Source organism: Trichophyton rubrum (assembly GCF_000151425.1).
Source record: "Trichophyton rubrum CBS 118892 genomic scaffold supercont2.11, whole genome shotgun sequence".
NCBI lineage: Eukaryota > Fungi > Ascomycota > Eurotiomycetes > Onygenales > Arthrodermataceae > Trichophyton > Trichophyton rubrum.
The window spans coordinates 681,829-706,108 of record NW_003456418.1 but is presented as its reverse complement, the minus strand read 5'-3'; the positions used below and the strand labels follow the sequence as shown (position 1 = coordinate 706,108).

Sequence of the window (24,280 nt, the reverse complement as noted above, 5' to 3'; positions counted from 1 at the left end):
GCCGCTCTCGGTTTAGCGCAGAGTCGGGTCGCTCGATCGGGAAGGCGGTGGGATTTTACTGCACTCGCGCGCCCTTTTTTTTTTTTTATTTTAAAACTCGCTTCGTCGTCGTCTTTTGCTTCGTCTTTTTCTCTCAATCCTCATTCTTTTCACGCACACAAAGAAACAAAACAAAAAAGACATACAGAAAAAAGAAGATAGACGGCGAGATACCCAGCATCGAGCCCCCAGACAAACGCCCGACGTAACCATACAAGCATTTCTAGACTTCGACTTTCTCTTCACAAGGCTGCAAGATGGCCTTCTAGACGCAGGCTCCGGCTCGCTCGGTCTCTCCCACCAAGAGACTACAACCACGTTGGATTCCCACGATTATACCACTTCACCATCAACTTCTTCACCCCCTTCAGAGCCTCCTTCCGGACCTCTGAACGCATCTTCTGATTTGTCTCGTGCAAACCCCGCGTTCTCTTCCTCCATCACCATTCCCCAGTTCGACTTTACGTCGTTCACCACGGATAACCAACGCCCATCATGGCTTTCCCAACCCCAGTCCAGACAGCCTTTGGCTACAAACAATCGTCCACAGCAACCGCAATACAGTTACAACAGTCTCCCTGCCTCTCTGCAGCAAGACTTTCAGCTCTTCCCGACTCCTCAGCCGCTTGCAGCACAACCCAGCAGCTGGTCAGCTTCCAAGAGCTCTCGTCTGGTTTCGCGCCAGAGTATCCAGAATACCCCTAGATCTGGTTCTGCAGCCTCTGCTTTGCCTGCCAGCAGCAGCCGTACCTATATCTCAGCCCCGCAACCGGTCTTCTACTCGCCTAGTGTAAACACTTCTTTATCTCGCCTAGCCAGCCAAAGCTTGCGTCCTCCTGTACCCTTGTTCGCGGATATGGGAAAGAAAACTCCAGTCCATTTGCAAGATCAGACCAAGAACGCCGCAATGGAGGGTACGTCGGTCGCTACTTTTTCGATTTTGGCCAACACTAATCTCTCTCCCGCTACTACTATAGACTACTTTGACTTGTCCGAAACCTTCGAAATGCAGGGCAGCGACTCGTTGGCCTTGAACGGCAGCCAGCCACTTGCCCTTGCAGACGCCCCTCCCCTGACTGTTTCCCCCCAAGAACTTCTCTTGGACTCCTCGTGCCCACCTTCCACCTGCATGACCGATCTCAGCACTCCATCCTTCGAATCCCCTGGCACCTTCAGCCACGACACATCGCCACTCTTCAGTACTGCGGACGATCTCTCCGCTGACCATGATGGCTGGGAGTCGCTCTTTCCTGGAGACCCGCTGACCACTCTCGACGAAACCCCAAAGCTTTCGGCGCCTATTCTGGCTCAGCCACCAGCTCGACGAACTGTCCAGCAAGAAACGATTTTTACCACTGCTTCATCTTCGCCTGCTGCTAAATCTCGTTCTTTTCCAATATCATCACCTCGCACGAGTTCTCGCTCGACATCCACCCGTCCTTCATCGGTGTCTGGGGTGACTAAGCGAACCCGTGAAAAGCATCCTTTGCCACCAATTGAGGTTGATCCTTCCGATCCTGTCGCGGTCAAGCGAGCTAAGAACACCGAAGCAGCCAGAAAATCTCGCCAGCGGAAAGTGGAACTCCAGGAGTCACTTGAGCGCCGTATTGAAGAGCTTGAAGCCGAACTGGAGCACGCCAAACAAGAGGCCGAGCACTGGAAGGGTGTTGCTGGGCACACCGGAAACTGATCCGAGGATGTGACATGTTCTCATTCAAGTCAATGATTCTATCGTCATCACTCTGTTACCCGATGGGCCTCCGCATCAAAGTCTCTTCTAAAACAAAACTTCGTGTGCGGAGGCCTACGGGGTGACCCAACAATTACACACGTTGTGTAGTGTTTGTCTATTCTTAACCTGCTTATGATTGGTTACCCGGCGAGTCTCCGAACCCTACCACATTCTGAAAAAAAAAAAAGGAAAAAAAAATAGCAGCATTCATTATCAGAGACTCGTCGGGTAACCACCTCCGCCCAGACGGCGTTGGAGAAAAGTTTCAGTTTCATCTTTATCTGTTCCTCTTGTTCTACGTTCAGCCTTTTTTATATCCCCCTCACTGCTCACTGTCACTGATGTACTCGGTTCTGCTCTCAGCTTACTCTTTCTCTGCCGTCTGATGTCTCCTCTTTTGCTTCTCAGCCCAGCCCGTGTTGGTATGTTTTGCGCTAGGATTGACTCGTGGCTTTTCTATTTCTCTTTCTCTTGCGATGGACACCAGTCTCTAATCCATGGTTCTTTTCCATCCCTACGCTGAAGTCTATTTGCCCTTCACACGTGTTGTTCAGTTAATGCGTTTATCGACCCTCGCCTTCAGGGCTGGTAGTGGTCTAGATTTATCCTTAAACTATGTGCTTTTTCTGAATAGGATATCATCCTTAACAAAAAAAATCAAATTCAGTTTGTCATTCATCCTTGATACCTTCAAATGATGCACTCTATATGTGTAAGGCTATATCCGTCAATAGTTCTCCTGCGCCCTGTCTGAAATATTGCAGTTGACCCGATCCTCCGGAGATGATCCTGTCATCCTCAGCCCTTGCTCGGTGAACGTTCATCCACAGTGAAGTCGCACACACGTCTTCAAATATGCGTTTCGTTGGTGTACTTCTCCTCTTACTACGTTCCGCACAATAATAGACTACTCCGTACGTCCCTGTAGCAAGCGGGGAAGTTCAAATTGTAGGGGTACTCTTAAGTATCTTTTAAATTAGTTAGACAATCTACGCTATTAACTAAGGATAAGGGTGCGATCTTAGGAGCATGAATGTGGCTGAACTAGAACATGTTCCTTGATATAAATATTTTTGGTGTGCAGACCTAGGTTATGCCTACTACTATGGTGCAGGTTCATAAGCGTATTTCGGCAAGTAACTAGCAAGAGAACACTGGCCAAGGATATGTAGGACACACCAACAGAAGAGTACTAGTTAAAACAGGGTGTTTATGCATGCAGCTCAGACTTGCCTTAATTTCTTCAGCTCTCACTCCGTCTTCTGTCCAACTCAGCACAGCACATCCTTTCTCCGTTCGCACCATGTAGTCTTCGAGCGCATCCGATCAGAAAAATCGCTGCACAACCCCTATCCCAACCTACAAGGTGCCCACGCCCTCACTCTACCGGAATAGGGAGTGTCATGAGCACCATGATGAGTTTGAATAAGAAGATTTGTTGTTTGGCAGTAAGAATGAAAGGAGCGTTTTTAAAGAAGGCCAAACGGTAAAACGAGAGGAAAGAGCATGATGTTGAGTCCAGGCATGATTAGATGGAGAAGAATTCAGAAGTATCTGTCGTGTCATCATGGCTGCCACGGGATTGACGGGAATGGAGGGGGAGATGTGCTGATCACTCAAGGACTTGTGTACCTCTGCTTCTTCCACTCTCCATTTTTGCTGTCCGAGATCCAAACTGTATTGCTCTCTTCTTCTCCATGGCTACATTCTTCATGCCTAGTTTCCACGCAACTAGACGCAGGGCCTTTTTGCCATCTTCCACATTTGGCTCTAGCTCTGTCTTAGCTTGCTTGCACCCAAATCCACATTTCTCCCATATAGGCCGAGAAAGTGCCCATGTCAAAAAGTCTTCATCTAAATATGGATATCGTGCTTCTTTGCCCCAATGAGATATCACGCGATCATCACGGCCTAGGTTCCGCTTGCCTAGCCTGCCAACGTCAAGCTGGACTTCGTCTACTAGGCCACGGAACCCATGTCGTGAGAAAGCGATGGCATGGCGACTGTACCCAGCAAACACTTCGTCTGCGCCTAAACCCGATAAAAGGACACGAGCAGGTGTGGTATAATTGACTCCTGCTTCCCTGTCGCTATACTCTGAGTGGTGCATGCCTTCGCCTCTTGAAGCAAAGTAAAGAGCACAGGCAATGGAGAGGTCCATCTCTGTATTGTGCGGTGCCATCAGGTGTTTGACCCGTGGTCGATGTTCCATAGTTTCAGTATATGGAACATCAATGCGGACGAACCGCCATTCCCGGCCAGGACAGACCCTTTTTAATTCCTGAAATGATGATATGCCAGTCCTGCGATCGGGGCAATCATCATATACAGAAGTTGATGAAGTTCCGGATATCGAGCCTTTAGTAGCTGCAGCCACTACCCGTGGATTCTCAAACGCCACATTAAGAAGGTCGATTGGCGCTCCCATAGGCAATACATCATGTGCTAGTCTCGCAACCAAGGTGCAATCGAGACCACCAGAGAAAAGGATGGCAACTTTAGTTTCCGTTGAGGTTAAAGCGCCCGGTATCGTCAATAATCGTAGTCTAAGCGACTCCAGTAGTTTTTCTTGTAGTGTTTCTATACATGAGGAATCAATGGCTAGGGGAGACACGAATCCCCTCTCCGGAAGAGAAGTATCCATAGCAGGGATAGGCCGTTTCTAAACGTGTTAGCTGTGAATCGTACATGGCATCTAGTTTAAAAACAAGGGCTGGTTATTAGTATTCTCACAAGACTCGATGTCGGGTCAGGGGACCATGGGATAACAGAAGTCTTGACCGGGCATGTGGGTGTTCCAGCATTGGCTTCCATGTTCTCCTGTTCGGTCAGGCTAGTAAGATCAATGACATGAATTCCAGCAGTATCTACTTCTTCAAAGTAGTCCGATATGTCTCCATCCCGAATACTGGATATTCGAAAATTCCCATCACTACTCCACCCATGGAGCAAGGACCGTCGACCAAGGTAATCTCTCCCATAGAATATCCGGCACGAGCAACTGTCATAAAAGACAAACGAAAAGGGGCCTGAGATGTTGTTAACCGCAGTACAGAGTTTCTCTAATGTATCCTCAGCTTGTTCACCGTTGCAAGGCTTCACCGCATCCATAAAATACTGAAAAATAGCGTAGGTGTCATTTCCATCTAGCGCGCGGTCCGCAAACTTCCATACCTCGCCATTCCAGCAGAGGACCGATTGGCTATCATCTACCAGCGGCTGCTTCTGAATAGAGTCTCCTCGAAGTCCAAGTACAGAGGACGCGAAAGTTAGGTACGCTGCCGTCTGGTTAACACGAACACATTCTGTCTGGTAGCTGTCTGGACCCCTGTGCTGGATAAGCTTCTCCGTCAATTGACTCGGATAGCAGTACTTCTCATTGCTCAGCGAGAAGAAAATACCACACATCGTGAAATATCCTCTTCTCACGTCATGTCGAAGGTAAGGTTGAGTGTTGTTTGAAGTTGTTGAAGTGAAATGGCCTTCAGCTGTGGCTAAATACCCCCGGGCGTCCAGAGGTCGGGAGATGAGGTCGTCCCGTCGGGCGGGCGGGCGCGGGAGCCTCGGCAAAACAATGATCCGCCGCTTTTTCTGGATGGATGGATCGGGCCATGGCCTTCCAATCGACATCCCGACCACCTAGCTTGTTCTTGTTTAATTTTACGGAGATTTGACAACCTATATATAAAGAAGCAAGTGTTTTCTGTGTGTTTGAGAGGCAGTGTTTGTGCGCGAGGCGTCATTTCAACCAGAAAACATTATACGATACGAGTTCCCCCACGATGATCACGGTAGGCTGATTCAACAGCCCCCAGCAACGTTTCGACAGCCGTATATACACTACTTCGCACAGCTCATGTCGAGCTTATGTCTCCTCCAGAAATCCAGGCCCCCCGTTCAGACGTCGCTGGGGAGACGTCTGTGCAAGTAGGAGAAAGCGAGGAATCTCGAAATGATACAACTCCAAAGAAAGTGAGCAGCGATGCTGAATGAAGGTTGACGAGACTGTGCAGGTGTGGCTGATTCCCCTCAGCAGAAGGAGGACACGGTAGAAGCTTCAAATAGAGATGAAGAACCTTCTTCACCCGTTGAAATTGACAGACAATCCTCCTCACAGCCACAGCAGCAGCAGCAGTCTATTCAGTCTAAGCGCGGGAATCCTGGCCAACTGCTCCATGTTGACGTAGCAGGTGGCCAGCCGCCTCTCCCCCCTAAGAAAGACGAGCCATACATCGATCCCACCCCTAAAACTCCGCAGGTTCCACGACCACCGGCGGATAAGGACCTACCTGAAGTTCCTCAGGATGACTTACTCGACGACAGTTGTCAACCCAAGGCCGAAAGTGAGGGGAGGAAGAGTGAAGATTCTCAGTCGGAGATACAGACAATCATAGATCAATTTTCGGATGAGACCAGCAGCCTCCGTCAGGAAGAGATCATGTCTCCAAGACTAGAGTTAGCTGATCAGTTTCGGACCAGCCAGGGACATTTCCCTCCTCGGAATTCAAGTTTAGAACAGCAGCCTGGAAAGCAAATCGATGAATCAGCAGATACCCAAGCCGCGTTAAGTTTAACAAGCACCGGCAGCAGTTGTCAAGCAATGTCTCCTCCCGCTGTACCACCTAAGTCCCCGTCCCTGACCAGCGCAGGGAAACTGGTAGCCGTGGAAAAGTCTGATACTCACCACAACCCATCAACGCCGACGTCAACGGTTCCACCACCACCAGAACCAGAAGCAGAACAGCCATTTGACTTCCATCGCTTCCTGGAACAACTGCGACATAGGACTGCTGACCCAGTAGCAAAATTTCTCCGCTCATTCCTGAATGAATTTGGAAAGCGTCAGTGGATGGTTCACGAACAAGTGAAGATAATAAGCGATTTCTTAGCATTCATCACTAACAAAATGGCCCAATGTGAGGTATGGAAGGGTGTATCTGACGTTGAGTTTGATAACGCCAAAGAGGGAATGGAGAAGCTTGTTATGAACAGACTTTATACCCAAACGTTTTCCCCAACCATTCCACCGCCAGCAGCCCCCTCGCGAAGTAGAAGCCGAGGGAGGAGAAAGGAATTAGAGAGGATGCATCATCCCGGTAGACGTGGCCAGCACCAGGAAGACGTTGAGCGTGATGAGATTCTGGCCCAAAAAGTTCGGATATATAGTTGGGTTCGCGAAGAACATCTTGATATCCCGCCGGTTGGCCCAAACGGCCGCCGTTTTCTGCTTTTGGCTCAACAAGGTATTTACACTTGACCAATTGATAGATCCCTCATTCTAACCTAGCTTAGAGCTATTGAAGATAAAGGGCTACCGAGCGCCGCGTGATAAAGTAATATGCATTTTGAATTGCTGCAAAGTTATCTTCGGTATCCATATATCCCCCCACCTCCTTGAAGATGAGACCATAGCCTAATCAAAACATAAACAGGACTGTTACGCCATGCAAAGAACAGCGATACCTCGGCCGACTCATTCATACCTCTATTGATATATGTGGTTCTCAAGGCGAATCCTGAACATCTAGTGTCCAACGTACAATATATTCTCCGATTTCGCAACCAAGAAAAGCTGAGCGGCGAGGCGGGATATTATTTGTCTTCTCTTGTATGCTTCATTTACCGCTGTCCCCAAAACTACTTAGTTTACTGATTGGAGGATAGTCTGGAGCCATCCAGTTTATAGAAACCTTGGATAGGACATCCTTAACTGTCAGCGATGAGGAATTCGAGCGAAATGTAGAAGCAGCCGTTTCTGCCATAGCAGAGCGTAATCCAGACCCCGAGGAACCACCATCCGTACCCGAAAAGCCGCCTGCTAGCAGGGCACGGGAAACAGCATCACGGCCCTCTTTTGAAGGACACTCGAACTCGCGCCAGAATGAGCATTCGCCCCCCTACTCTCCTGTTTCCGACGATAATACCCCAGTTGCCGGATTGCTACGAACCATCCAGAAGCCACTGACAACAATTGGTCGTATATTCTCTGATGATACAGATCATTCTAGAGAACGATCACCTTTCAATCAACAAAGTTCAGCGACTTCTGAGAATGTGCCATACAATGGGCAGCGCCCAGACAGTGATTCGTGGAGAAACCAGGAGGGATCCAGGGGTCGTGATGGAAAGTCACCATCTCTAGCTACCCGCTTTGAAGCCCAGGAGGCTGCGGCCCGTCAAGCAAGCGCCGAGTCCGCGGAGGCTCGTCGTATCCAACAAGCGGAGCACAACGATGTTGTCGAGTACGTGTGTTTTCGAAGCACAATGTAAACGAAAATAAATTGAGGATAAATACTGATTTCATACATTACAGGACACTCGCTGGTATGTTCCCGAATTTGGATCGAGATTTGATCGACGATGTCGTCACCATGAAAGAAGGACGGTAAGTGTCACCTTTCTCTACAACGCTTTGTTTAGCCCACCAAACTAACCATTCTTCCTGGTAAAGGGTTGGTCTTGCAGTTGATGCCTGTCTTGCACTTAGCGCCGACTCTTGAAACATTGATGGCATATTGGAGCGGTTGTTTTCTTGATATGTGCAAAATGCTACGAGCATAACCGGGGAGTTATGGTCGGATAATAAATATCATGGATACCCATTGAATACGCAGTTATAAATTGGTTTACTTCCTCGTACAAGCTTTCATAGACCTGGCCCTGTGTTTCCCTTGTCGTTAGTCCTTCGAAAAGGCTGCTGGAGGCCTCACCATCAGCACTGAGTAAGGTAGAACAAAATATATCACCAGATCCGTGTGAAGAAGTTGATTTTAAGTACCGTGACCATTTAAGCTTAAATTTAAATTGACTTCGGCATCATTTCGTGTACCTTTTCTCCCCTTTCACCTCGTCAAAGTAGATATCGGCCCACGAGCATGAAAGAAAAATGCCGGCAGGTTGCATCAATAATACTCAGGCACAGCGTCTCTTGAGATTTATTTAAGATAAATGGCAAACTGCAAAGCCCTGTCTTCTCGGCCTATTACAAGGCTTTATTAATATTCAGCTGAACCAGTGCCCTTTTTTTTTTTTTTAAACAATTTAACTAGTTAACTTAGTTAACTTCCCTCGACGCTATTTTTTTTCCCTCCATCATTAAACATTCTGGAAGTATCAAAATTATCCAGGATACAAAGCGCTCCCAAAGGCAAGAGGATAGGATCAAAGCTCCCATGAACCGCCGCGATGACTAGGAAGAAGAAAGCCGGCGAGAGAAAGAAAGACAGTCCTCCAGGCGGCGATTCTCTTGCTTCATCCACTGTCAGCGTTTCTGCTTCTCCGAGCCACCAGGAGCAAAAGCCACAAGGATCTTCGTCTGTGCCTAAAGCTATCAAACCACCACCCGCAGAGCCGTCGACTTCTGCTCTCATTATCTGTCGAAACAAGTAAGGAATCATTTCGTATTTGCCTTTTTTATAACTATTTCATCTTTACTCTACTTTTCCGATGACTGTGGAGAAGCTCGATAGCTAGATATAGCTTGGGGTAACTAGAAGCTATGAGAAGAATTTATTTTCGCAAGACAACTAGTTAACTGGCTAGTTCTTGTACCTGAAACGATCCCTGTCAATTCCTCTTGTCGAACATATTCGATACTGATGCTAACCGTCTGTCTTGGTTGACTGAGCAGACACTGGCGGTATATATCGTCCTTCCACGGCCCATGGCTCCAGTTGCCTCCCGAGATACTTGAAAGCCTGGCATACAGCAACTATGCCTCTCCGCAGCCACAGCCCATCGACCCGGCGGTCTTCTTCGACCTCATCAAGATCCGTCAGCTGATCGAAGAGGCCACAGACCTCGCTGTACGTGCAGCGAATGGGACAATATCTTCGCCGGGGAACTCATCATACAACTCGGGATATGGTCTTCTGGGTGGCAATGGAGGGGGACCCATGGGGGGTTCGGGTGTGCGAGGGAGTCGAGGAGACGGTACAACGAAATTGAGTCGGGAACGACGGCACCGTATGCGGGAACATGCCACCCAGAAGCTATCCAAGGCGTATGCGCTTGATGAGATTGCAGCCAGTGTTGCCACGATGCAGTCTGCATCCGCACTTGAAGAAGTTGCAAAGCTGGTTCTACAACGGAACGAGAATGACTGTGACGCGAAATACGTCCATTTTTTCCATGAAAAGATCCCGTCTCGCTCTCTGGTGCAATGCACAAGTCTTCGGCCGCTGGATGATATCATTGCTATGCGGCAGTTGGACGGGGCTACCTACAGGACTAGAGCTGTGGCAAAGATGCTGAAGGACGACCTCCTAGGCGCAGCGAGAGACCTCACAGAGGGACTTGCTGCTTGTCGTGCCTGTGGCAGACAACATGAAGACATCAGAAAGGACATTGAAGTGGTGACTGAAAGTAGTCGACGAAAAATGATGCCTTCACGATTCAGCCAGAAGATAGATGAAAACGACCAGCCACGTGGATTGGAGGCCCAACTGCTCTTCCATAGGGCTGGAGTTACTTGAGTATCTCGTGTCAACATATTCACGAGGCGTTGACTGCTTATGAAAAGACCAAGGAGTCTCATGGACCGACAAATGGCGATGATGACACTCAGGACGTGAAAGAGAACGGTGGTGACCCGAAAGACAGACAGGCACATAGACACTGGCTGGAGGAACGGAAGATTGTCAAGTCAAATGCGCGACGGGCTCTTCGCGACTATCTTGCTTTCCTTTCTCTGATCAAATATACCCCAGGACCTACCCCGTCTAAATTACAAGACGGCACTTTTGCTACTCTTTACAAGATTTATCCTGTGTCAGACCTCTTCTCATCCACGCCTCCTGCAGACCTCCCGCCTTATCCCGAAGAATCAGATGCATTAATCGTGCCCAACCAAGGTAATGCTGGCCAGCAAGCCCGAAGCTCGGACGTCTGTCATGAAGCCGTGACTTACCACCCGCTGCTTACGGACGCCCTTCACTCCATCTTGATATGTCATTCCATCCTTCAGACACCTGAAAAGGAGTTCGTCCGCCACGCTCACATGGTAGCCCGAGTCGCACGCATCTGTGACGGGTATCCCATCTTCCTGGCTCCCCGATCTCCCTCCCGCTCCGACTGGATGGAAATCCTCCACCGCACTGATAACTGGCTGAAGATAAGACCATGGGAAACCCTCTGTGCACCTGCCCCTCTCCCAGGCCACAACATATACAAGAAAGCAACGGCAGATCCAGCAATACCCGCGGCTACGCAGCCAGAGATCCCGCCTGAGCCTGCGCAGAAAACACCACCAGCCCCAACCCAAGAAGTAATGGCACACACCTCCCAGATGAACAATGCCGTGTTTAAAAGGTGGGCTCAGGATGACTCCAAGGACTTCCCGTTCTGCAACGAACGCGCAGCGGCTGTCTCCTGGTGGGTTCAAATGGCGCCGGTCTCTGCAGGCACGGCGCGTAGCAAAGGGAAGAAGAGTGCTGGAAGCAGCAAGGGTGAGCCAGTGGAAAATGAAGGTCATAAGAGTGAACAGGAGAAGCGACTCACCGACGAGAAACCAATCAATATCTCAGTTCAGGATAGAGCCCATGGCTGAAGGATTTTTGGTAGCCAAATAGCCACCGCTATCTACTCTTAACTTTGCCACGCTAACTTCTTGTCTTTTATCTGCGTTATCAGGGAGCTTATCTCCCAAAAGCTAGCACGTAAAGAATGACAATGATACCAACGAATTCTACGTCCACCTTCCCAAGTCTTTCTCCATCTTTGCAGCGGCTCAGGGGGTTGCTTGATATCACAGCTGACTAAGCAAACCTGACCGTCCAATCAGGTCTTCTTTTCCGTTTCTCGCTTAGCTTTAGCGCCGGCCGCCGCGACTATAAAAAAGTCGCCAGCCTCGCTCGCCTTTTTCGACTTTTTCTTTCTCTTCTTCTCTTCTTCATACTTACCTTGTTTCGGGGATCGCGCTCACAAAGGCGACTCCCCACAGAAGAGGCCCTGCATTGCACGTCGCGGTGGACTCGTCTTGTTCAATGGCCTTCGGGTCATCGAGAGGCACATTCTTTGGCTCTGTCACTCTACGCGAATACTGCTGTTTTCATCGATCTGGCTCCGGCCGCATCTTGCTCTATGCAAGAGGTTGAGGAAGACGTCCAATGTATTCAGCATATATATATACTTGTACTCCATACAGAGTAATCTTGCTACTTTCCCCCTTAAGCTTTCCCCCCTGTCTATATCACCAAGTAAATCGACAGGATCTCACACGAAACTCACTCCTGGATAACTATTACATCATACGGAGTAGCCAGGCCAGGAACGAACATCGACCAAGTGGCGACGTGTTTGCCTAAATCGCCACCGACACGACTCATCCTATATAATAACCCCGCCGGAACCATAAACAAGACACAGCCAGGAACGAGAACAAGAAAAAAAAAAAAGCTACCTCCAAAACTACAAAAGACACAAAGCGTACAAAACAGACAGACACCATCAGCAAAGATGCCTGTGCCGCTGGGTCCAGAATCCAAGAAAAAAGACAAATCCACCGTGGGCCCCAACGGCAAAAGCAACATGAATGACCCCTTATCAACGCCGAATACCACTATCACGATGACCACCACTGCTGAAACGACCACGAATGTCCAGCCCACAGCGTCGGGTAGAGGGCCCGGAGTGATGACGCAGGAGGAGGTTGATCGACTGTACGAGGAGCGCATGGAAGAGGAGTACGCGAAGCGCGAGGGGGGCGCATGATCTGCCTAGTTAAACCCCCTGTTATCTGGTTTAACCACTCGCTGAGGATCGTTGTCTCTTCCATGGCAGGCTGGAATGTTCCCGTTTTCTCTCTGTACCTCCCGTCTATGAAGAATGAAGCTGCCTCTCTGTAGTTATATAATAATAATAGTTATGTCTGATATCAACCATCACCAACTGCCACGGCCAGAACCACAACCTTGGGAGTAGTTAGTTAAACTGATAAGTTGGCCAAACCTTGCGGCTTTGTCTCACCTTCGCAAACATCGAGTCGGCGAGGCGGGAAAGTAATCACCTTCACGCTGAGTGGCCCAGCGGGCGATGGCAAAGACGGGCTTGCAAGGAGAAAGCCTGCTGCTTACAATAAGCGGGCCCCCTATTGGCTGCGCTCAGTGTACATTCCCATATCTCGTCATCTAGTGCAGCGCGGGATCGATGGAGAGCTGTGTTAACGATAGACGGCAGACCAGCATGAGTAAAGGAGGGTATAAAAGAGATTCTGTCCCGTCCATGGAAGACGATGAGGGTGTCCCTTATGGCTGCAGCTGGACAACCAACCGCCTGGCCAACCATATATTGCCAGTGTAAAGGGATGATTTGAGCGCCTGCGAAGTACTACATCCAGTCCTGGGCATCTATACTCCGTATCTCCGACCTGATACCAACGCCTAGAACTCTTACTGTCCTTTTTTTCATTTTGTTCTACCTATATTCCAAGGCCGTTTCAAAAGGATAAAAGGACCGAAGAGGTTCGTACCTGAGGAGCTGACTAGTTGTGGAGGACACATTCCCCTTGAGCAACTCCATAAGTATAGCCCCTAGGTGCTTTGCTTCTGAAGAGCCAGAGCGGCAGCAGAAGATACCAGCATGAGTGGTGAGCCCCCTAATCCTTCTTCATACTCGAATTTTATGGTATGAGCAGGAATACTAATCAAAGAGCAACAAGCAGACCAGCCTATGCTCGGCGGCAGACACAGCCACTGGAGCCCGCAGGACCTCGAGGAACAGGACTTTTCGCCGTATGGGACATTCCCCCCTTCGCCAACAGAGAGTACAGAAACTTCTAGCAGTATTGCCTCTACTCGGCCTAGAGTGAACCCCCGAATAGTCTCTGATGCTATCCTGGGCCTCTCGGACGGGTTGACCGTTCCATTTGCTCTCAGTGCCGGCCTCTCTGCTCTAGGGAACTCGAGAGTGGTTGTTGTTGGTGGGTTGGCAGAACTTGTTGCCGGTGCTATATCCATGGGCCTGGGCGGATACGTTGGCTCTCGTAGTGAAGTGTAAGTCAGATTCACGCATACACCTACCATATATATATTGATAAGGTATCTAACTGCGCCTAGGGAATCATACGAAGCCACGGTTCGAGAGACAAAACACCTAGTCAAAGTATCCCCCATGGAAACAATGAATATCATCCGCCAGGTTTTTGCTCCATACAACCTCCCAGACGAGCCTGTGGCTCGAATGAGTCATATCTTATATAACTCCCCTGAGAAACTACTCGACTTCCTTCTCACTTTCTATCATAAGGAATCCAAGCCAGGATGCAATCAGGCATGGATATCTGCCATCACCCTTGCACTGGGATACTTTATTGGCGGCTTCATTCCCCTTATTCCTTATTTCCTTGTGGATCAAGTTTTGGTGGCTCTGTACTATAGCATTGGTATCATGATTTTCACATTGTTGGTGTTTGGCTACGTCAAGACGTGCGTCGTTCGGGGTTGGACAGGCAAGGAAAATATAGTTGCTGGTATCAAAGGAGGGTTACAGATGGTTGTTGTTGGGGGTTTGGCTGCCGGTGCATCTATAGCTCTGGCTAGAGCTATCAATCCCACTGGCGGCGCTTTATTTTGATATGAAGTCGAGTTGGAAAAATTTGGAACATGAGCTCAAACGACTGATGATATCCTAAGCAATTAGTGGGCAGACCTCATGCTTCAAGTGCCTCAACAACCAGCCCCTTTCCCTGGTCAGACATCTTAATCTGCAGGGCCAGCTCATGACCCCTTTCCGACATCTTCGCCCATGTCTTTCTCAGGATGTTCACAATCTTCTCCCGATCCTCGCCATGTTCTCGCTCAAACTTCTCGAATTGATCTGCCAGAAACACAAGACACGCGACGTCTTCCAAAACCTGGCACTCGGCATCCCGCTTCATGTCCTCCTTTCTCACAAGTGCAGCCACTCTCGCGGCCTCTTCAGTAGAATACCCACAGCTCAGACAGATCTCTTCTGCATGAGCTGCCTGGCGCTTCTTCTGCGCCGTTCTCCAGGAGATATAGCCCATCCGGTTCATAGGGTAGTCGGTGCGAGGAATCTCCCAGCGCTGCAAATGTTGGGCTCGTACGGCCAGGTAGAGCAACTCGGAGGGGTTGGGATCATGCTGGAGAAGATATTCCGTCATCATTTTGGCATAGTGAAGCTCATCTGGTATCTCCTCGTCTTCTCCGGCGTCAGTCTTGACTCTGGCCAGCTTTGGGTCTTTCGAGTGGACATCGTCAATTTTCCTCAACGCCGCTTCGAACTTGGCCATTCTGTATTCGCTAGTATATAAAGTAATATTTTCAGTAGATATTATCACCTCCTCAGCTAGTCAAATATTCTTTGTCAGTGTCAAACCCTGAAAAATTCCGAGTTTTCTTTTATATCTCACAAGTGCAAAAGCTGCAAACTTCAGCATCCCTTTTTTCGTCGCGCAATCTGGTTGCGTTTTGCCCCACTAGAAAAGGCAGTAAAAGGCCGATTTTGTGACTCAAGTTCGTCTTCAACTTCATCTTTTTCTACCGCTCATTAAACGCCTATAATTACACCGACAGAGGGCAGATTCTTGTCTTTTTCGGTGTCACGATGGCTGCTACGGCGTCGCAAAAGTACTTGAGCTCTCGGGGTGGCTCGTACGGGGTATGTCCCGATATCGCAGAGCTTCCCCCGCAAGCATTAAGCCGCTGCAAGCTACTAGTTATCGCATTAATGAGAACTTTGCACTGACGCAGACGAATTGAACAGTTTTCCTTTGAAGAAGTTGTCCTAAAGGGTCTCGCATCAGACGGAGGCCTCTTTATCCCAGAACAGATCCCTTCGCTGCCCGCGGACTGGGAGACAAAATGGCGCAACTATAGCTTCCAGGAACTGGCCTTTGAGATCCTGTCATTGTACATCTCCTCTTCAGAGGTTCCATCAAATGACTTGAAGGATATAATATCTCGCAGTTACGGGACATTTAGGTACGCTTTGACAGGAAAAAAAAAATTGCTGCTCTATGGCTATCTTGCTGAACAAATGGGTTGAACAGATCTCCCGATATCACCCCACTGGTCACATTGGACGAGCAGAAGCGGTTATATCTTTTGGAGCTGTTCTGCGGGCCTACATTTGCCTTTAAAGATGTGGCATTGCAATTCTTGGGAAACTTATTTGAATACTTCCTTGTGAGACGGAATGAGGTAACTAATCTTCATCGATAATTTGGTCTAAAATGCCTCCAGAGACGAACGGGCAAGCCAACGAATGCTTCATATAGGGCAAGGCCGGCAAGGACCGTCACCATCTTGTGGTTATTGGAGCTACGAGTGGAGGTACGTAATCTTCTAAAACCCTCGTAGAAATAGAACGATACTGATGGGCATTTAGACACCGGCTCAGCTGCCATATATGGGCTACGTGGGAAGAAGGACGCCTCCGTCTTCATCCTGCATCCAAAGGGCAAAGTATCTCCAATCCAAGAAGCGCAGATGACAACTGTGTTAGATGAAAATGTCCATAACATCAGTATTGAAGGTATGTCTACATTCAATCTAGTAACATGATTTTTTTTTTTTTTTTTTTTTTTTTTTTTTTTTTTTTTTTTTTTGTTAATTAATAACGTGGCTCCAGGATCTTTCGACGATTGTCAAGATATGGTTAAGGCTCTTTTTGCCGACCCTGAAATCAACAAAACCCACAAGCTAGCTGCTGTGAACTCGATAAATTGGGCCCGAATTCTTGCTCAAATAACTTACTACTTCCATTCTTATTTCTCCCTCATTCGATCTCCAACCTACGTCAAGGACAAGCCTATTCGATTTATCGTGCCATCAGGTAACTTTGGTGATATATTGGTGAGTTTTGCATAATTCAAACAATGAATTACCTGAAATTAATGGCTCATACATATCTGTTCCTTTCTCCATTCTAGGCTGGCTGGTTTGGAAAGCAAATGGGTCTTCCAGCTGATAAACTGGTTATTGCCACAAACGAGAATGACATCCTTGACAGGTTCTTGAAAACAGGCCAGTACACGAAACAAGCACAGCCTGAGACGCAAGCCAGCCCATCCGCTGTAAAAGAAACCTGGAGTCCTGCTATGGATATTCTGGTATCAAGCAATTTTGAGCGGCTTCTCTGGTTCCTTGCTTACAAAATATATGGTCAAGGAGATATCGACGAGAAGCGAAAAATCGCTGGCAATACTGTTCTCGGTTGGCTCCAGGATCTCTCTAGCAAGGGAGGATTTGGAGTTGACGAGAAGATACTCCAGGCAGCTCAGCAAGAGTTCGAGAGTGAGCGGGTATCTAACGAGCAGACGATCGACACTATTCGATCCATTTACTCAACTTGCTTCCCGCAGACCCCTGTCAGCGCTGGCACCAGAGGAGAAACAGGGGGATACATCCTTGACCCACATTCCGCCATTGGAGTTGCGGCGTCGTTGAGATCGATATCTCGGTGCGCAGAGACCTTTCACATATCATTGTCAACAGCACATCCGGCCAAATTTGCTGAAGCGGTGGATGCGGCTCTGCGAAACGAAAAGGGGTATTCGTTTGATAACGTGCTTCCTCCAGAGTTCGTTGGCCTAGAGAAGAAGGAACGCCGTGTCATTTCCATGCCGGCTGGTGCTACTTGGAAATCGGTTGGTGAGGTCATTAATCAGAACGTTTCTGCTTAGATGGGTTAAAATTTATAAAATGGTATAATGTTTGTAAAGCACCACCGATTCGACTCGGCATAGCTGGCTTGTTTATACAAAAGATTTCTGAAAGATCGGTCCCCACATGACATGACCTCAATGAAGCAGGGAATGACAAACCGGTATGTCATCACCCCCACGTTAGCTTGGTTTAGATAATAACCGAGGGAATGCGCAAGAACGTATTAGAAAATAAACGAAGGTACAAAAGGACTGAGGCGAGCATTTTCATCTTCTGGACAGCACTACCACATCAGATAGCTTTTGCTTGATCAAAACAAGAAATGGACTGTAAACGTCCCCTAAGCACGTTCCGTCTCCTTTCATTTGATATATTTGGCACTCTGATCGACTGGGAGACTGGAATTCACGAGGCCCTCGAGCCTCTAGTTCAACGACTAGATGACTCTAATCCCCTGAAAACAGACAGGAAGAAGCTTGGAGACTTGTACGGTAAACATGAGCGGGCTATACAAGTGGATAATCCCAGATTAGCTTACAACCTGGTCGTCAAGGAGGCTTACGAGCGCCTAGCAAGGGAGACACAATCTCTCCCAGCAACAGAGCCTCTCCTAGACAAAGAGTCAACGGCATTCGGCAATAGTGTCGGCCGCTGGCCCCCCTTTCCTGACACCGTAGCCGCCATGCGCCGGCTAAAGAAGAAAGGGTACAAGCTCGTCCCGCTGTCAAACGTGGACCGCGAGTCCTTCTCCAATACGCTGGCTGGGCCGATGGCAGGACTGCGAGATGGACTGGCACTAGAGGAGCCCTTCTTCGACGCCATCTATACGGCACAGGATGTTGGATCGTACAAGCCGAACCTGCGCAACTTCGAGTATCTGATTTCACACGTCAAGTCCGAGTTTGGTATCGAGGCAGCAGACATCCTTCACGTAGCGCAAAGTCTGCACCATGATCATGAGCCTGCGAAGAAGATGGGCCTCAGTAGCGTCTGGATCTCGAGAAGGGACGGATCGAGTAGCATGGGAACCGATGTCCGCGAGCATCTCGATGCAGGATGGCAGTTTGACGACCTGGCTGGGCTAGTGGACGCGGTTGAGGCTTCACTACCGTAGCACAGCAGTTACACACAAAGCAAACGTCTCCTTTTGTCTGCATCCTTCGGCCTCGACTCCGCCTGCATCTCTCTCTCTCTCGTCTTTGTGTCTTTGTTGTCCTTCTTGTCGTCTGCCGCCTTGTCGACTTGTCGTCCTGTCGATGTTTGTTGAAGTAGATAAATAATAATAGAAGCTTTTTTGCGAGGTAAAAAGAAAGTCCTGACTAATCCCTGACTAAGCAAAGCCTCCAACTTTTCCTGCCCCCAAAAGAAGAACGTCGAACTTCAACTTCTGCAACTTGCAACTTCACAAGCCACTTGCCGCAGGATCTTGACCTTTTACACGCCGCCGCCTGCTCGAAACGCACGCCGAAGAAGACGATAGAGGGCTTTGGATCGCTTCGTCCTGGCAGCATCCTCTTCTCTGCCGCGCCGCCGCCGCCGTCTGATGCCGCCCGCTCGTCTTCTTCTTCGTCTGTTCCCCGACCCGATCCCTTCCACCATCGCCACATCCAGGCTCGCCGGAGCCACGCCCGCGTTCACTCTTCGTTTGACCAGCTGAAGCGCCCTTTGCCGTCACTTATCTCTCCCCGTTGATGTCATTCAGTCCTCAGAACTATGAATCAAGCTCGTCCACGACAAAGTCGACGTCTCCAGCCCATACGGCCGCCCAGTCGGCTAACCTCTCTTCTCCCCCGTCGTCAGTCGCCATGCAGCCACACTCGGTCTCTCAGTCGACTGTAACGACGTCCACCTCCTGCCCAACTCCAGCTAGCAGTACTAGCGGCCTCGCAAGAGATGGATCTGATGGCTCAGGGGCGATCGCCGCGTCATTCGCTGACGGAAAGATCCCTTTCGAGACGCTTGGAAGCGACACGAAACATTTTGCGCATGACCACCACAATAACGAGAAGAGTGTCGATACGCAGAAACCATCCTCTAACGATAGTAATGATCATGATCCTATGGATGTTGACCTGAAAGAAGGAGCTGGCCTGTCAGAAGAACCAAGTCTAGAGTCTCTCCAGCGAGACGTTGGAGAGGCAATAGGCCTCTGCAAATCCAGTAAGGCTTCTTCTTGCCGATTTTCCCTGTTCAAGTGCCTTGTTTTAGTTTTCTATTGGCGCTTGAGTTGGATAATGATGTATTAACACGGATAGCGTACACCACAACTCTGCCAGTTCCCAAGTTCGATATCATATCACTTTACGGTCTTGGACCTATAGCCGCCTCGGTCGCTCGCACAGATCCCGTAACAGGTGAGAAGATAAATCGGCTACGGAAGTCTTACGAAGGAAAGATCAAGGGTTTAGGCCTGGCCGGTAGAAATAAGCCGGTTAAACAAGAACCGGGTGCCCCTGGTGGATTACGGAACTTAATGATGTGGCCTGATGAAGAATGGTACAACCAAAAGGTTGCGGGCAAGGAGATTACGATCGCGGAGCCGGATACCGCATTCTACAAGCAACAACTCAGAGCTATGAAAATGGAGCCAGGTATTACGCCAAGAAATGAATATTGGGAAGATGTACTCGGGCACGAAAAATCATCGAAGAATGCTGCTGAGCAGTTACCGAAGAAACTGGTCTCCAGCTCCTTCAAAAACACTCCTCAAAGCAACGGTACACCCGCGGCTCAAGCCTCTTCTGCGACAGTTGCACCAGATCCAGGTCGGCCCAAACGTGCAGGCCGCAAAAGAAGCTACCACGACAGCAGCTTTGTCGGGTATGGCGAAGGATTTCCTGATGATGATGACTTGGAAGGCTCTCTCTACTCCAACGATGACGATGGGGGCAGTGTAGGCAAGAAAAAACGAAAGAAGATGGTTCGTTCTTCCTGCATGTTTATTGCCCTACCTATTCTTGGTACCCTATCTTTTATACTCTTTGATATCACGTACTTACCATATTATAGCAAGAACATGCAACAGGAGGTCCTCCGCCTTTCGAGCGAGGCGGCAGCTACGGCGTTGGAATGTTCGGCATTGGTGCCCGATGACAATAGACCTCGAATAAGCAACTGTGACCCGTGGAGCATCATTGCTAAACTACCCTTTCAAACAATGAATCCATGCATTCGTATGGACTAACAAACCCACCCCATCTTTCCTCTACTCTTCCAGTTACTCACCCTCAACAGCATTAACGGTCAGTGTATTTCTTTCCACACCAAACATATCTCGGTGCAAACCACGAGGCTACATATCTCCTACTCCCCCTTCCCACCTTTACTCTCTTGACACCTCGGACTTAAAGCTCCTTAATTCTTCAAATTTGCATAGTGGTGCAGGATATACCCGCTTCGGTCAAAACGGCGTTAGATGTGCAGTCATTCTTCTTTTCCCTACTTCGCGGTGTTTCCGGAGATTCAACAGGACGGTGGTTATATTGGGTTCTTGTCGTTTTTATCTGCCTTCTTTTCATTCCCATATTTTTACTATTGCCTTTTACACAGCGACGTTTTTCAGGTTCGATCCCAACTTAACGTTAACGTGGCGAAGGCTAGAGTGACAATAGATTCACTCTCAGAAAAGCCTCCGCATAATACTTCATTTCCCTGATGTTATTTGTTTTCTAACCTTTTGCTTGTTGCTCTTTTTTCTTTTCTTGCCCGAAGAGATGTTTTGCGGGAGAGCAACCTGAGCTGATGATACGGGGTTTGGCTGTTTGGTTTGACAAACCAAATAGCCCGTGTATCGTAAGCGCAACTAACGTACATATGTTGTCTATTTCCAAAGAAAAATTAAACTAACCAACCTTGGTGTCATCCCGTGGGTGATAAATTGTATCTTTTGTTGTTTTGAATACAATGATTTTTTCCTATTTGACCGACCAAAGAATTGATTGGATTTAGCTACAAGAACCAAAATTGTATCCAATAATTGGATATTGCAACACCTAGACAAAATGTGCTGAGCATAAATGAAGGGGGTATATGGGATCAATGAAACCATAATGATCGTACCATTCAAGTGCCCGTAGAAACTGAAGTAGTTAAAAGTTCTCAACTCATCATTAATAATCTTGCATGGACCTTGAGGGTAAAGATAGAGCTATAAGGCTATTCTGTTTTCCTGGGGTATATATATGTAGACAGGATAAATAGTGACGAAGGGACTTTTCCCGCCCCAAAACATGGGAGAGGTAGCAAGACTAAGCCCGGGCCCGTAATTGAACGAAAAACGGAAATATGACTATCCACCTCGACGTAATATCACTTGTTAGTATAGAAGCACAAGCCAGGAATTAATAATAACGTGAAATAGGGGTTCCAGAATGGTAATTGAAGGAGTGCCAGCACAGTGTTATGTTAAGGTACCATGCTGGGAGTATAAAACGTAGCTGTTTCTTCAGCCAGTTGTGAGACGTCTGGTAGATCGTGACCGAGGGTATCCATAAGTTCCGCATGTTCCTCATAGCTCAGCCTTCGATCCCGGAATATATTGGATTGGTACGGCTGGTTAAAGAATTGGGAGTATTGCTCTCCAATAGTGCCTACCCATGACATGGGATCAATTGTGGCACTAGGATACGTAAGATAACTGGCTGTTGTGGATGCTGTAGTATAATTGGGGTCCCAGTGATGTAGGCCAGGCACAACTGAAGGGAAAGTATTGTGGAATGAGCTTGGGTCAAAGTTGTTCGCTGGAGTAGGACTGACATCGCAACGTGCGAGTGAATGAGCCACAGGAGATGAAAATGCCTGCGCTGGGCTGCTAGAGTTAGGATCAATGCTCGATCCATTCCCATTCGTGTAAGCGACTTGAGGTGGCGGTGCCAGCTCATAGGGTATTGTTGTCATTGTTGCGAGGGAAGGAGGCGGAGTTGTGGATTCGAACTTGATCTGTCCAGGGTGAAGTCTTGCAGCTTCGAAAGAGGTGCGAGAACGTGTAGGTTCATAAGGGCTCGAGCTAAGTCGGTTTGGTGTGGTCTTGGACTGAGATACTGGAGATGGGACGGTAGCGGCTGTGTTGGGTGAATGGGCCATGGGAGGAGGTGTTGCGAAGTCAGAGCTAGGCGCCGGAGAAGGGCGATTAGATGGCGGTGAATGAACCACATAGGACTCATCAGTTGCATAAGCCTTCAGACAGCCCGAAATAAGGCTTTTGTAGAGCTCCAGAGCAGATTCAACTCCTGGCCAACGTTCGGAACTGATAGCAAGAATTTCCATCGCAAGGCGGATTTCGCCTATTACATCTCCAACGGGATGTTCCTTTCGAATTTCAGGGTACGAAAGCGACCATAGAATTGTGTTTAGTGCCATGAATACAGATTGTGTAAATATCCACGTAAGATCGATTGTCCCAGTGGCAACCTGTTGGTGCTGTATCTTGACATTAAAAACTGAGGCATCATAACATCTTTGAGCGGCATAGAGTGAAGGCTCAGGAATCTGTGGAGATGGGCGGTACATGAACACAATCATTGTGTTGCGTCTACCTTGGAACCTAATAATGATACTTAGATGGCGTTCTAGAATCAAAGGTTTTTTTTTTTTACCAAAGGAAAACTCACCACATTTGGCTAAAGCCACTGCCTTCATCATTTTTTGGACATGATTCAACCCATCGGTCCATCTTATCTATCATCTGCGTGAACCACGGATCCCTATCGTCCAACGGGGCTGGTCGCTTGCAAAGGTACAACTTGCGTCTGATTTCAGCTTGCAGAAGTCTCATTTTAAAAAAATGAATTGCAATGCATTTCTTCATTATCGGTTGGGCCCCGGGTAGTATACCGTTGGGTGTAATATAGCGGTCATCACAGGTTTGGAAGAAATTGACGTTGATATGGTCATGGCTCACGCAGAACGAGCTCGGACGACCAAGACTATGGGCAAGGCCATATTCCATGGATGTTATAATCCAAAACAATCTCCGTCGCATGTCAATTTCGAGACAATTGAGCTGTTCTCCGTTGGCACCTCTGGTGACAGTCTCTTCGTCGGATATACCGAGGTCTTGACATAATTTGGCTGCAACTCCAACCACCCAATAGGCCGCTGTTCTGGTTGGCGTAAGAAGGGAATATAAACCCATAAGTGCACAGCATTGCAATGTAGAAATATCCATCCTAGCCAAGCACCCATCGAAGTAAGGCAGGGCTGCTAAGTAGTAACTGTCAGCCAGTCCCGCATACTGGGTACTGAGTCTCTGCATGCTAATGGCGATGACGAGACGCAGTTGGAAATTCCGGCATGGATCTTGAGATCCATTAAAAACGATGTCGACATCAGAACGAAAAGTGGGTTCATGAAGTATGGGAACCATATATTGAGCTGTTGCGTAGAATATATTTAGCTCCATGATGTCCAAAACCGGAAGCGGCGAATATGCTTACCCTTTGCAATAAATATATCAATAAGTTTATTCGTGAGTTGTCGAGGGGGTAGATCCGGCTCAGCGACAGAACTGATCATAGGATAAACCTTCGAAGTTGGTTTTTGGCTTTCGATATCAAAGACCGACTTGATCTGCTGCGCGGTATTCTCATTCACCACCTCTTTGATGGATTTTGAACCTGTATTCTGTTTTGCCATGTCCATCACAAACCGGGTAATGGCAATACCACTCGAAGGGCCCAAAAACCTTGATTCGTCCGTCTCCTTGAACTTGATAAGCCCAGCTCCACGCGCCATAGCTTCAGCATCCGGTGCCCGGTCGGCTTCATCTTCGAGCTCCTCGAGCTCGCGAGCGAGCTTTCTAATTTTCTCCCGTAATTCTAGAATGTATGCACGCGATATGGTAGCTTCTTTGGTGTGGTCATAGTATTCGCATTTCGAATTACTT

At 48.3% G+C, this 24,280-nt stretch overlaps 11 protein-coding genes across 11 annotated transcripts; 8 read left to right on the top strand and 3 right to left on the bottom strand.

The window, feature by feature from the left end:
• Positions 1 to 895: 895 nt before the first annotated feature.
• On the top strand, positions 896 to 1,729 carry TERG_08022 (uncharacterized protein; the record flags this gene model as incomplete). The annotated part of the gene is made up of 2 exons (XM_003231675.1): positions 896 to 953; positions 1,017 to 1,729. The coding sequence occupies 2 exons, from the start codon at positions 896 to 898 to the stop codon at positions 1,727 to 1,729; spliced, it is 771 nt and encodes a 256-aa protein (XP_003231723.1).
• Positions 1,730 to 3,383: 1,654 nt separating this feature from the next.
• Positions 3,384 to 4,415, bottom strand: TERG_08021 (uncharacterized protein; the record flags this gene model as incomplete). The annotated part of the gene is made up of 1 exon (XM_003231674.2): positions 3,384 to 4,415. The coding sequence occupies one exon, from the start codon at positions 4,413 to 4,415 to the stop codon at positions 3,384 to 3,386; it is 1,032 nt and encodes a 343-aa protein (XP_003231722.2).
• A 953-nt stretch (positions 4,416 to 5,368) lies between these two features.
• Positions 5,369 to 8,784, top strand: TERG_08020 (uncharacterized protein). Its single transcript, XM_047748871.1, has 6 exons — positions 5,369 to 7,014; positions 7,064 to 7,141; positions 7,204 to 7,379; positions 7,436 to 8,013; positions 8,085 to 8,156; positions 8,223 to 8,784. The coding sequence occupies exons 1-6, from the start codon at positions 6,210 to 6,212 to the stop codon at positions 8,269 to 8,271; spliced, it is 1,758 nt and encodes a 585-aa protein (XP_047604862.1). The 5' UTR covers positions 5,369 to 6,209; the 3' UTR covers positions 8,272 to 8,784.
• Positions 8,785 to 8,931: 147 nt separating this feature from the next.
• TERG_08019 (uncharacterized protein) lies at positions 8,932 to 11,318 on the top strand (the record flags this gene model as incomplete). Its single annotated transcript, XM_047748870.1, has 3 exons — positions 8,932 to 9,156; positions 9,402 to 10,236; positions 10,293 to 11,318. Exons 1-3 carry the CDS (start codon positions 8,957 to 8,959, stop codon positions 11,316 to 11,318), a joined length of 2,061 nt encoding a protein of 686 aa, XP_047604861.1. The 5' UTR covers positions 8,932 to 8,956.
• A 908-nt stretch (positions 11,319 to 12,226) lies between these two features.
• TERG_12628 (uncharacterized protein) lies at positions 12,227 to 12,481 on the top strand (the record flags this gene model as incomplete). The annotated part of the gene is made up of 1 exon (XM_047751562.1): positions 12,227 to 12,481. The coding sequence occupies one exon, from the start codon at positions 12,227 to 12,229 to the stop codon at positions 12,479 to 12,481; it is 255 nt and encodes an 84-aa protein (XP_047607446.1).
• An 867-nt stretch (positions 12,482 to 13,348) lies between these two features.
• On the top strand, positions 13,349 to 14,341 carry TERG_08016 (uncharacterized protein; the record flags this gene model as incomplete). The annotated part of the gene is made up of 3 exons (XM_003231670.1): positions 13,349 to 13,355; positions 13,431 to 13,761; positions 13,825 to 14,341. The coding sequence occupies 3 exons, from the start codon at positions 13,349 to 13,351 to the stop codon at positions 14,339 to 14,341; spliced, it is 855 nt and encodes a 284-aa protein (XP_003231718.1).
• A 76-nt stretch (positions 14,342 to 14,417) lies between these two features.
• TERG_08017 (uncharacterized protein) lies at positions 14,418 to 15,020 on the bottom strand (the record flags this gene model as incomplete). The annotated part of the gene is made up of 1 exon (XM_003231669.1): positions 14,418 to 15,020. The coding sequence occupies one exon, from the start codon at positions 15,018 to 15,020 to the stop codon at positions 14,418 to 14,420; it is 603 nt and encodes a 200-aa protein (XP_003231717.1).
• Positions 15,021 to 15,334: 314 nt separating this feature from the next.
• TERG_08015 (threonine synthase) lies at positions 15,335 to 17,414 on the top strand (the record flags this gene model as incomplete). The annotated part of the gene is made up of 7 exons (XM_003231668.1): positions 15,335 to 15,388; positions 15,494 to 15,711; positions 15,780 to 15,930; positions 16,008 to 16,062; positions 16,118 to 16,264; positions 16,361 to 16,584; positions 16,662 to 17,414. 7 exons carry the CDS (start codon positions 15,335 to 15,337, stop codon positions 17,412 to 17,414), a joined length of 1,602 nt encoding a protein of 533 aa, XP_003231716.1.
• A 305-nt stretch (positions 17,415 to 17,719) lies between these two features.
• On the top strand, positions 17,720 to 18,511 carry TERG_08014 (haloacid dehalogenase, type II; the record flags this gene model as incomplete). The annotated part of the gene is made up of 1 exon (XM_047748869.1): positions 17,720 to 18,511. The coding sequence occupies one exon, from the start codon at positions 17,720 to 17,722 to the stop codon at positions 18,509 to 18,511; it is 792 nt and encodes a 263-aa protein (XP_047604860.1).
• A 577-nt stretch (positions 18,512 to 19,088) lies between these two features.
• TERG_08013 (uncharacterized protein) lies at positions 19,089 to 20,581 on the top strand (the record flags this gene model as incomplete). The annotated part of the gene is made up of 2 exons (XM_047748868.1): positions 19,089 to 19,557; positions 19,653 to 20,581. 2 exons carry the CDS (start codon positions 19,089 to 19,091, stop codon positions 20,579 to 20,581), a joined length of 1,398 nt encoding a protein of 465 aa, XP_047604859.1.
• Positions 20,582 to 21,801: 1,220 nt separating this feature from the next.
• Positions 21,802 to 23,797, bottom strand: TERG_08012 (uncharacterized protein; the record flags this gene model as incomplete). Its single annotated transcript, XM_003231665.2, has 2 exons — positions 21,802 to 22,939; positions 23,007 to 23,797. 2 exons carry the CDS (start codon positions 23,795 to 23,797, stop codon positions 21,802 to 21,804), a joined length of 1,929 nt encoding a protein of 642 aa, XP_003231713.2.
• Between the last annotated feature and the right edge of the window lie 483 nt (positions 23,798 to 24,280).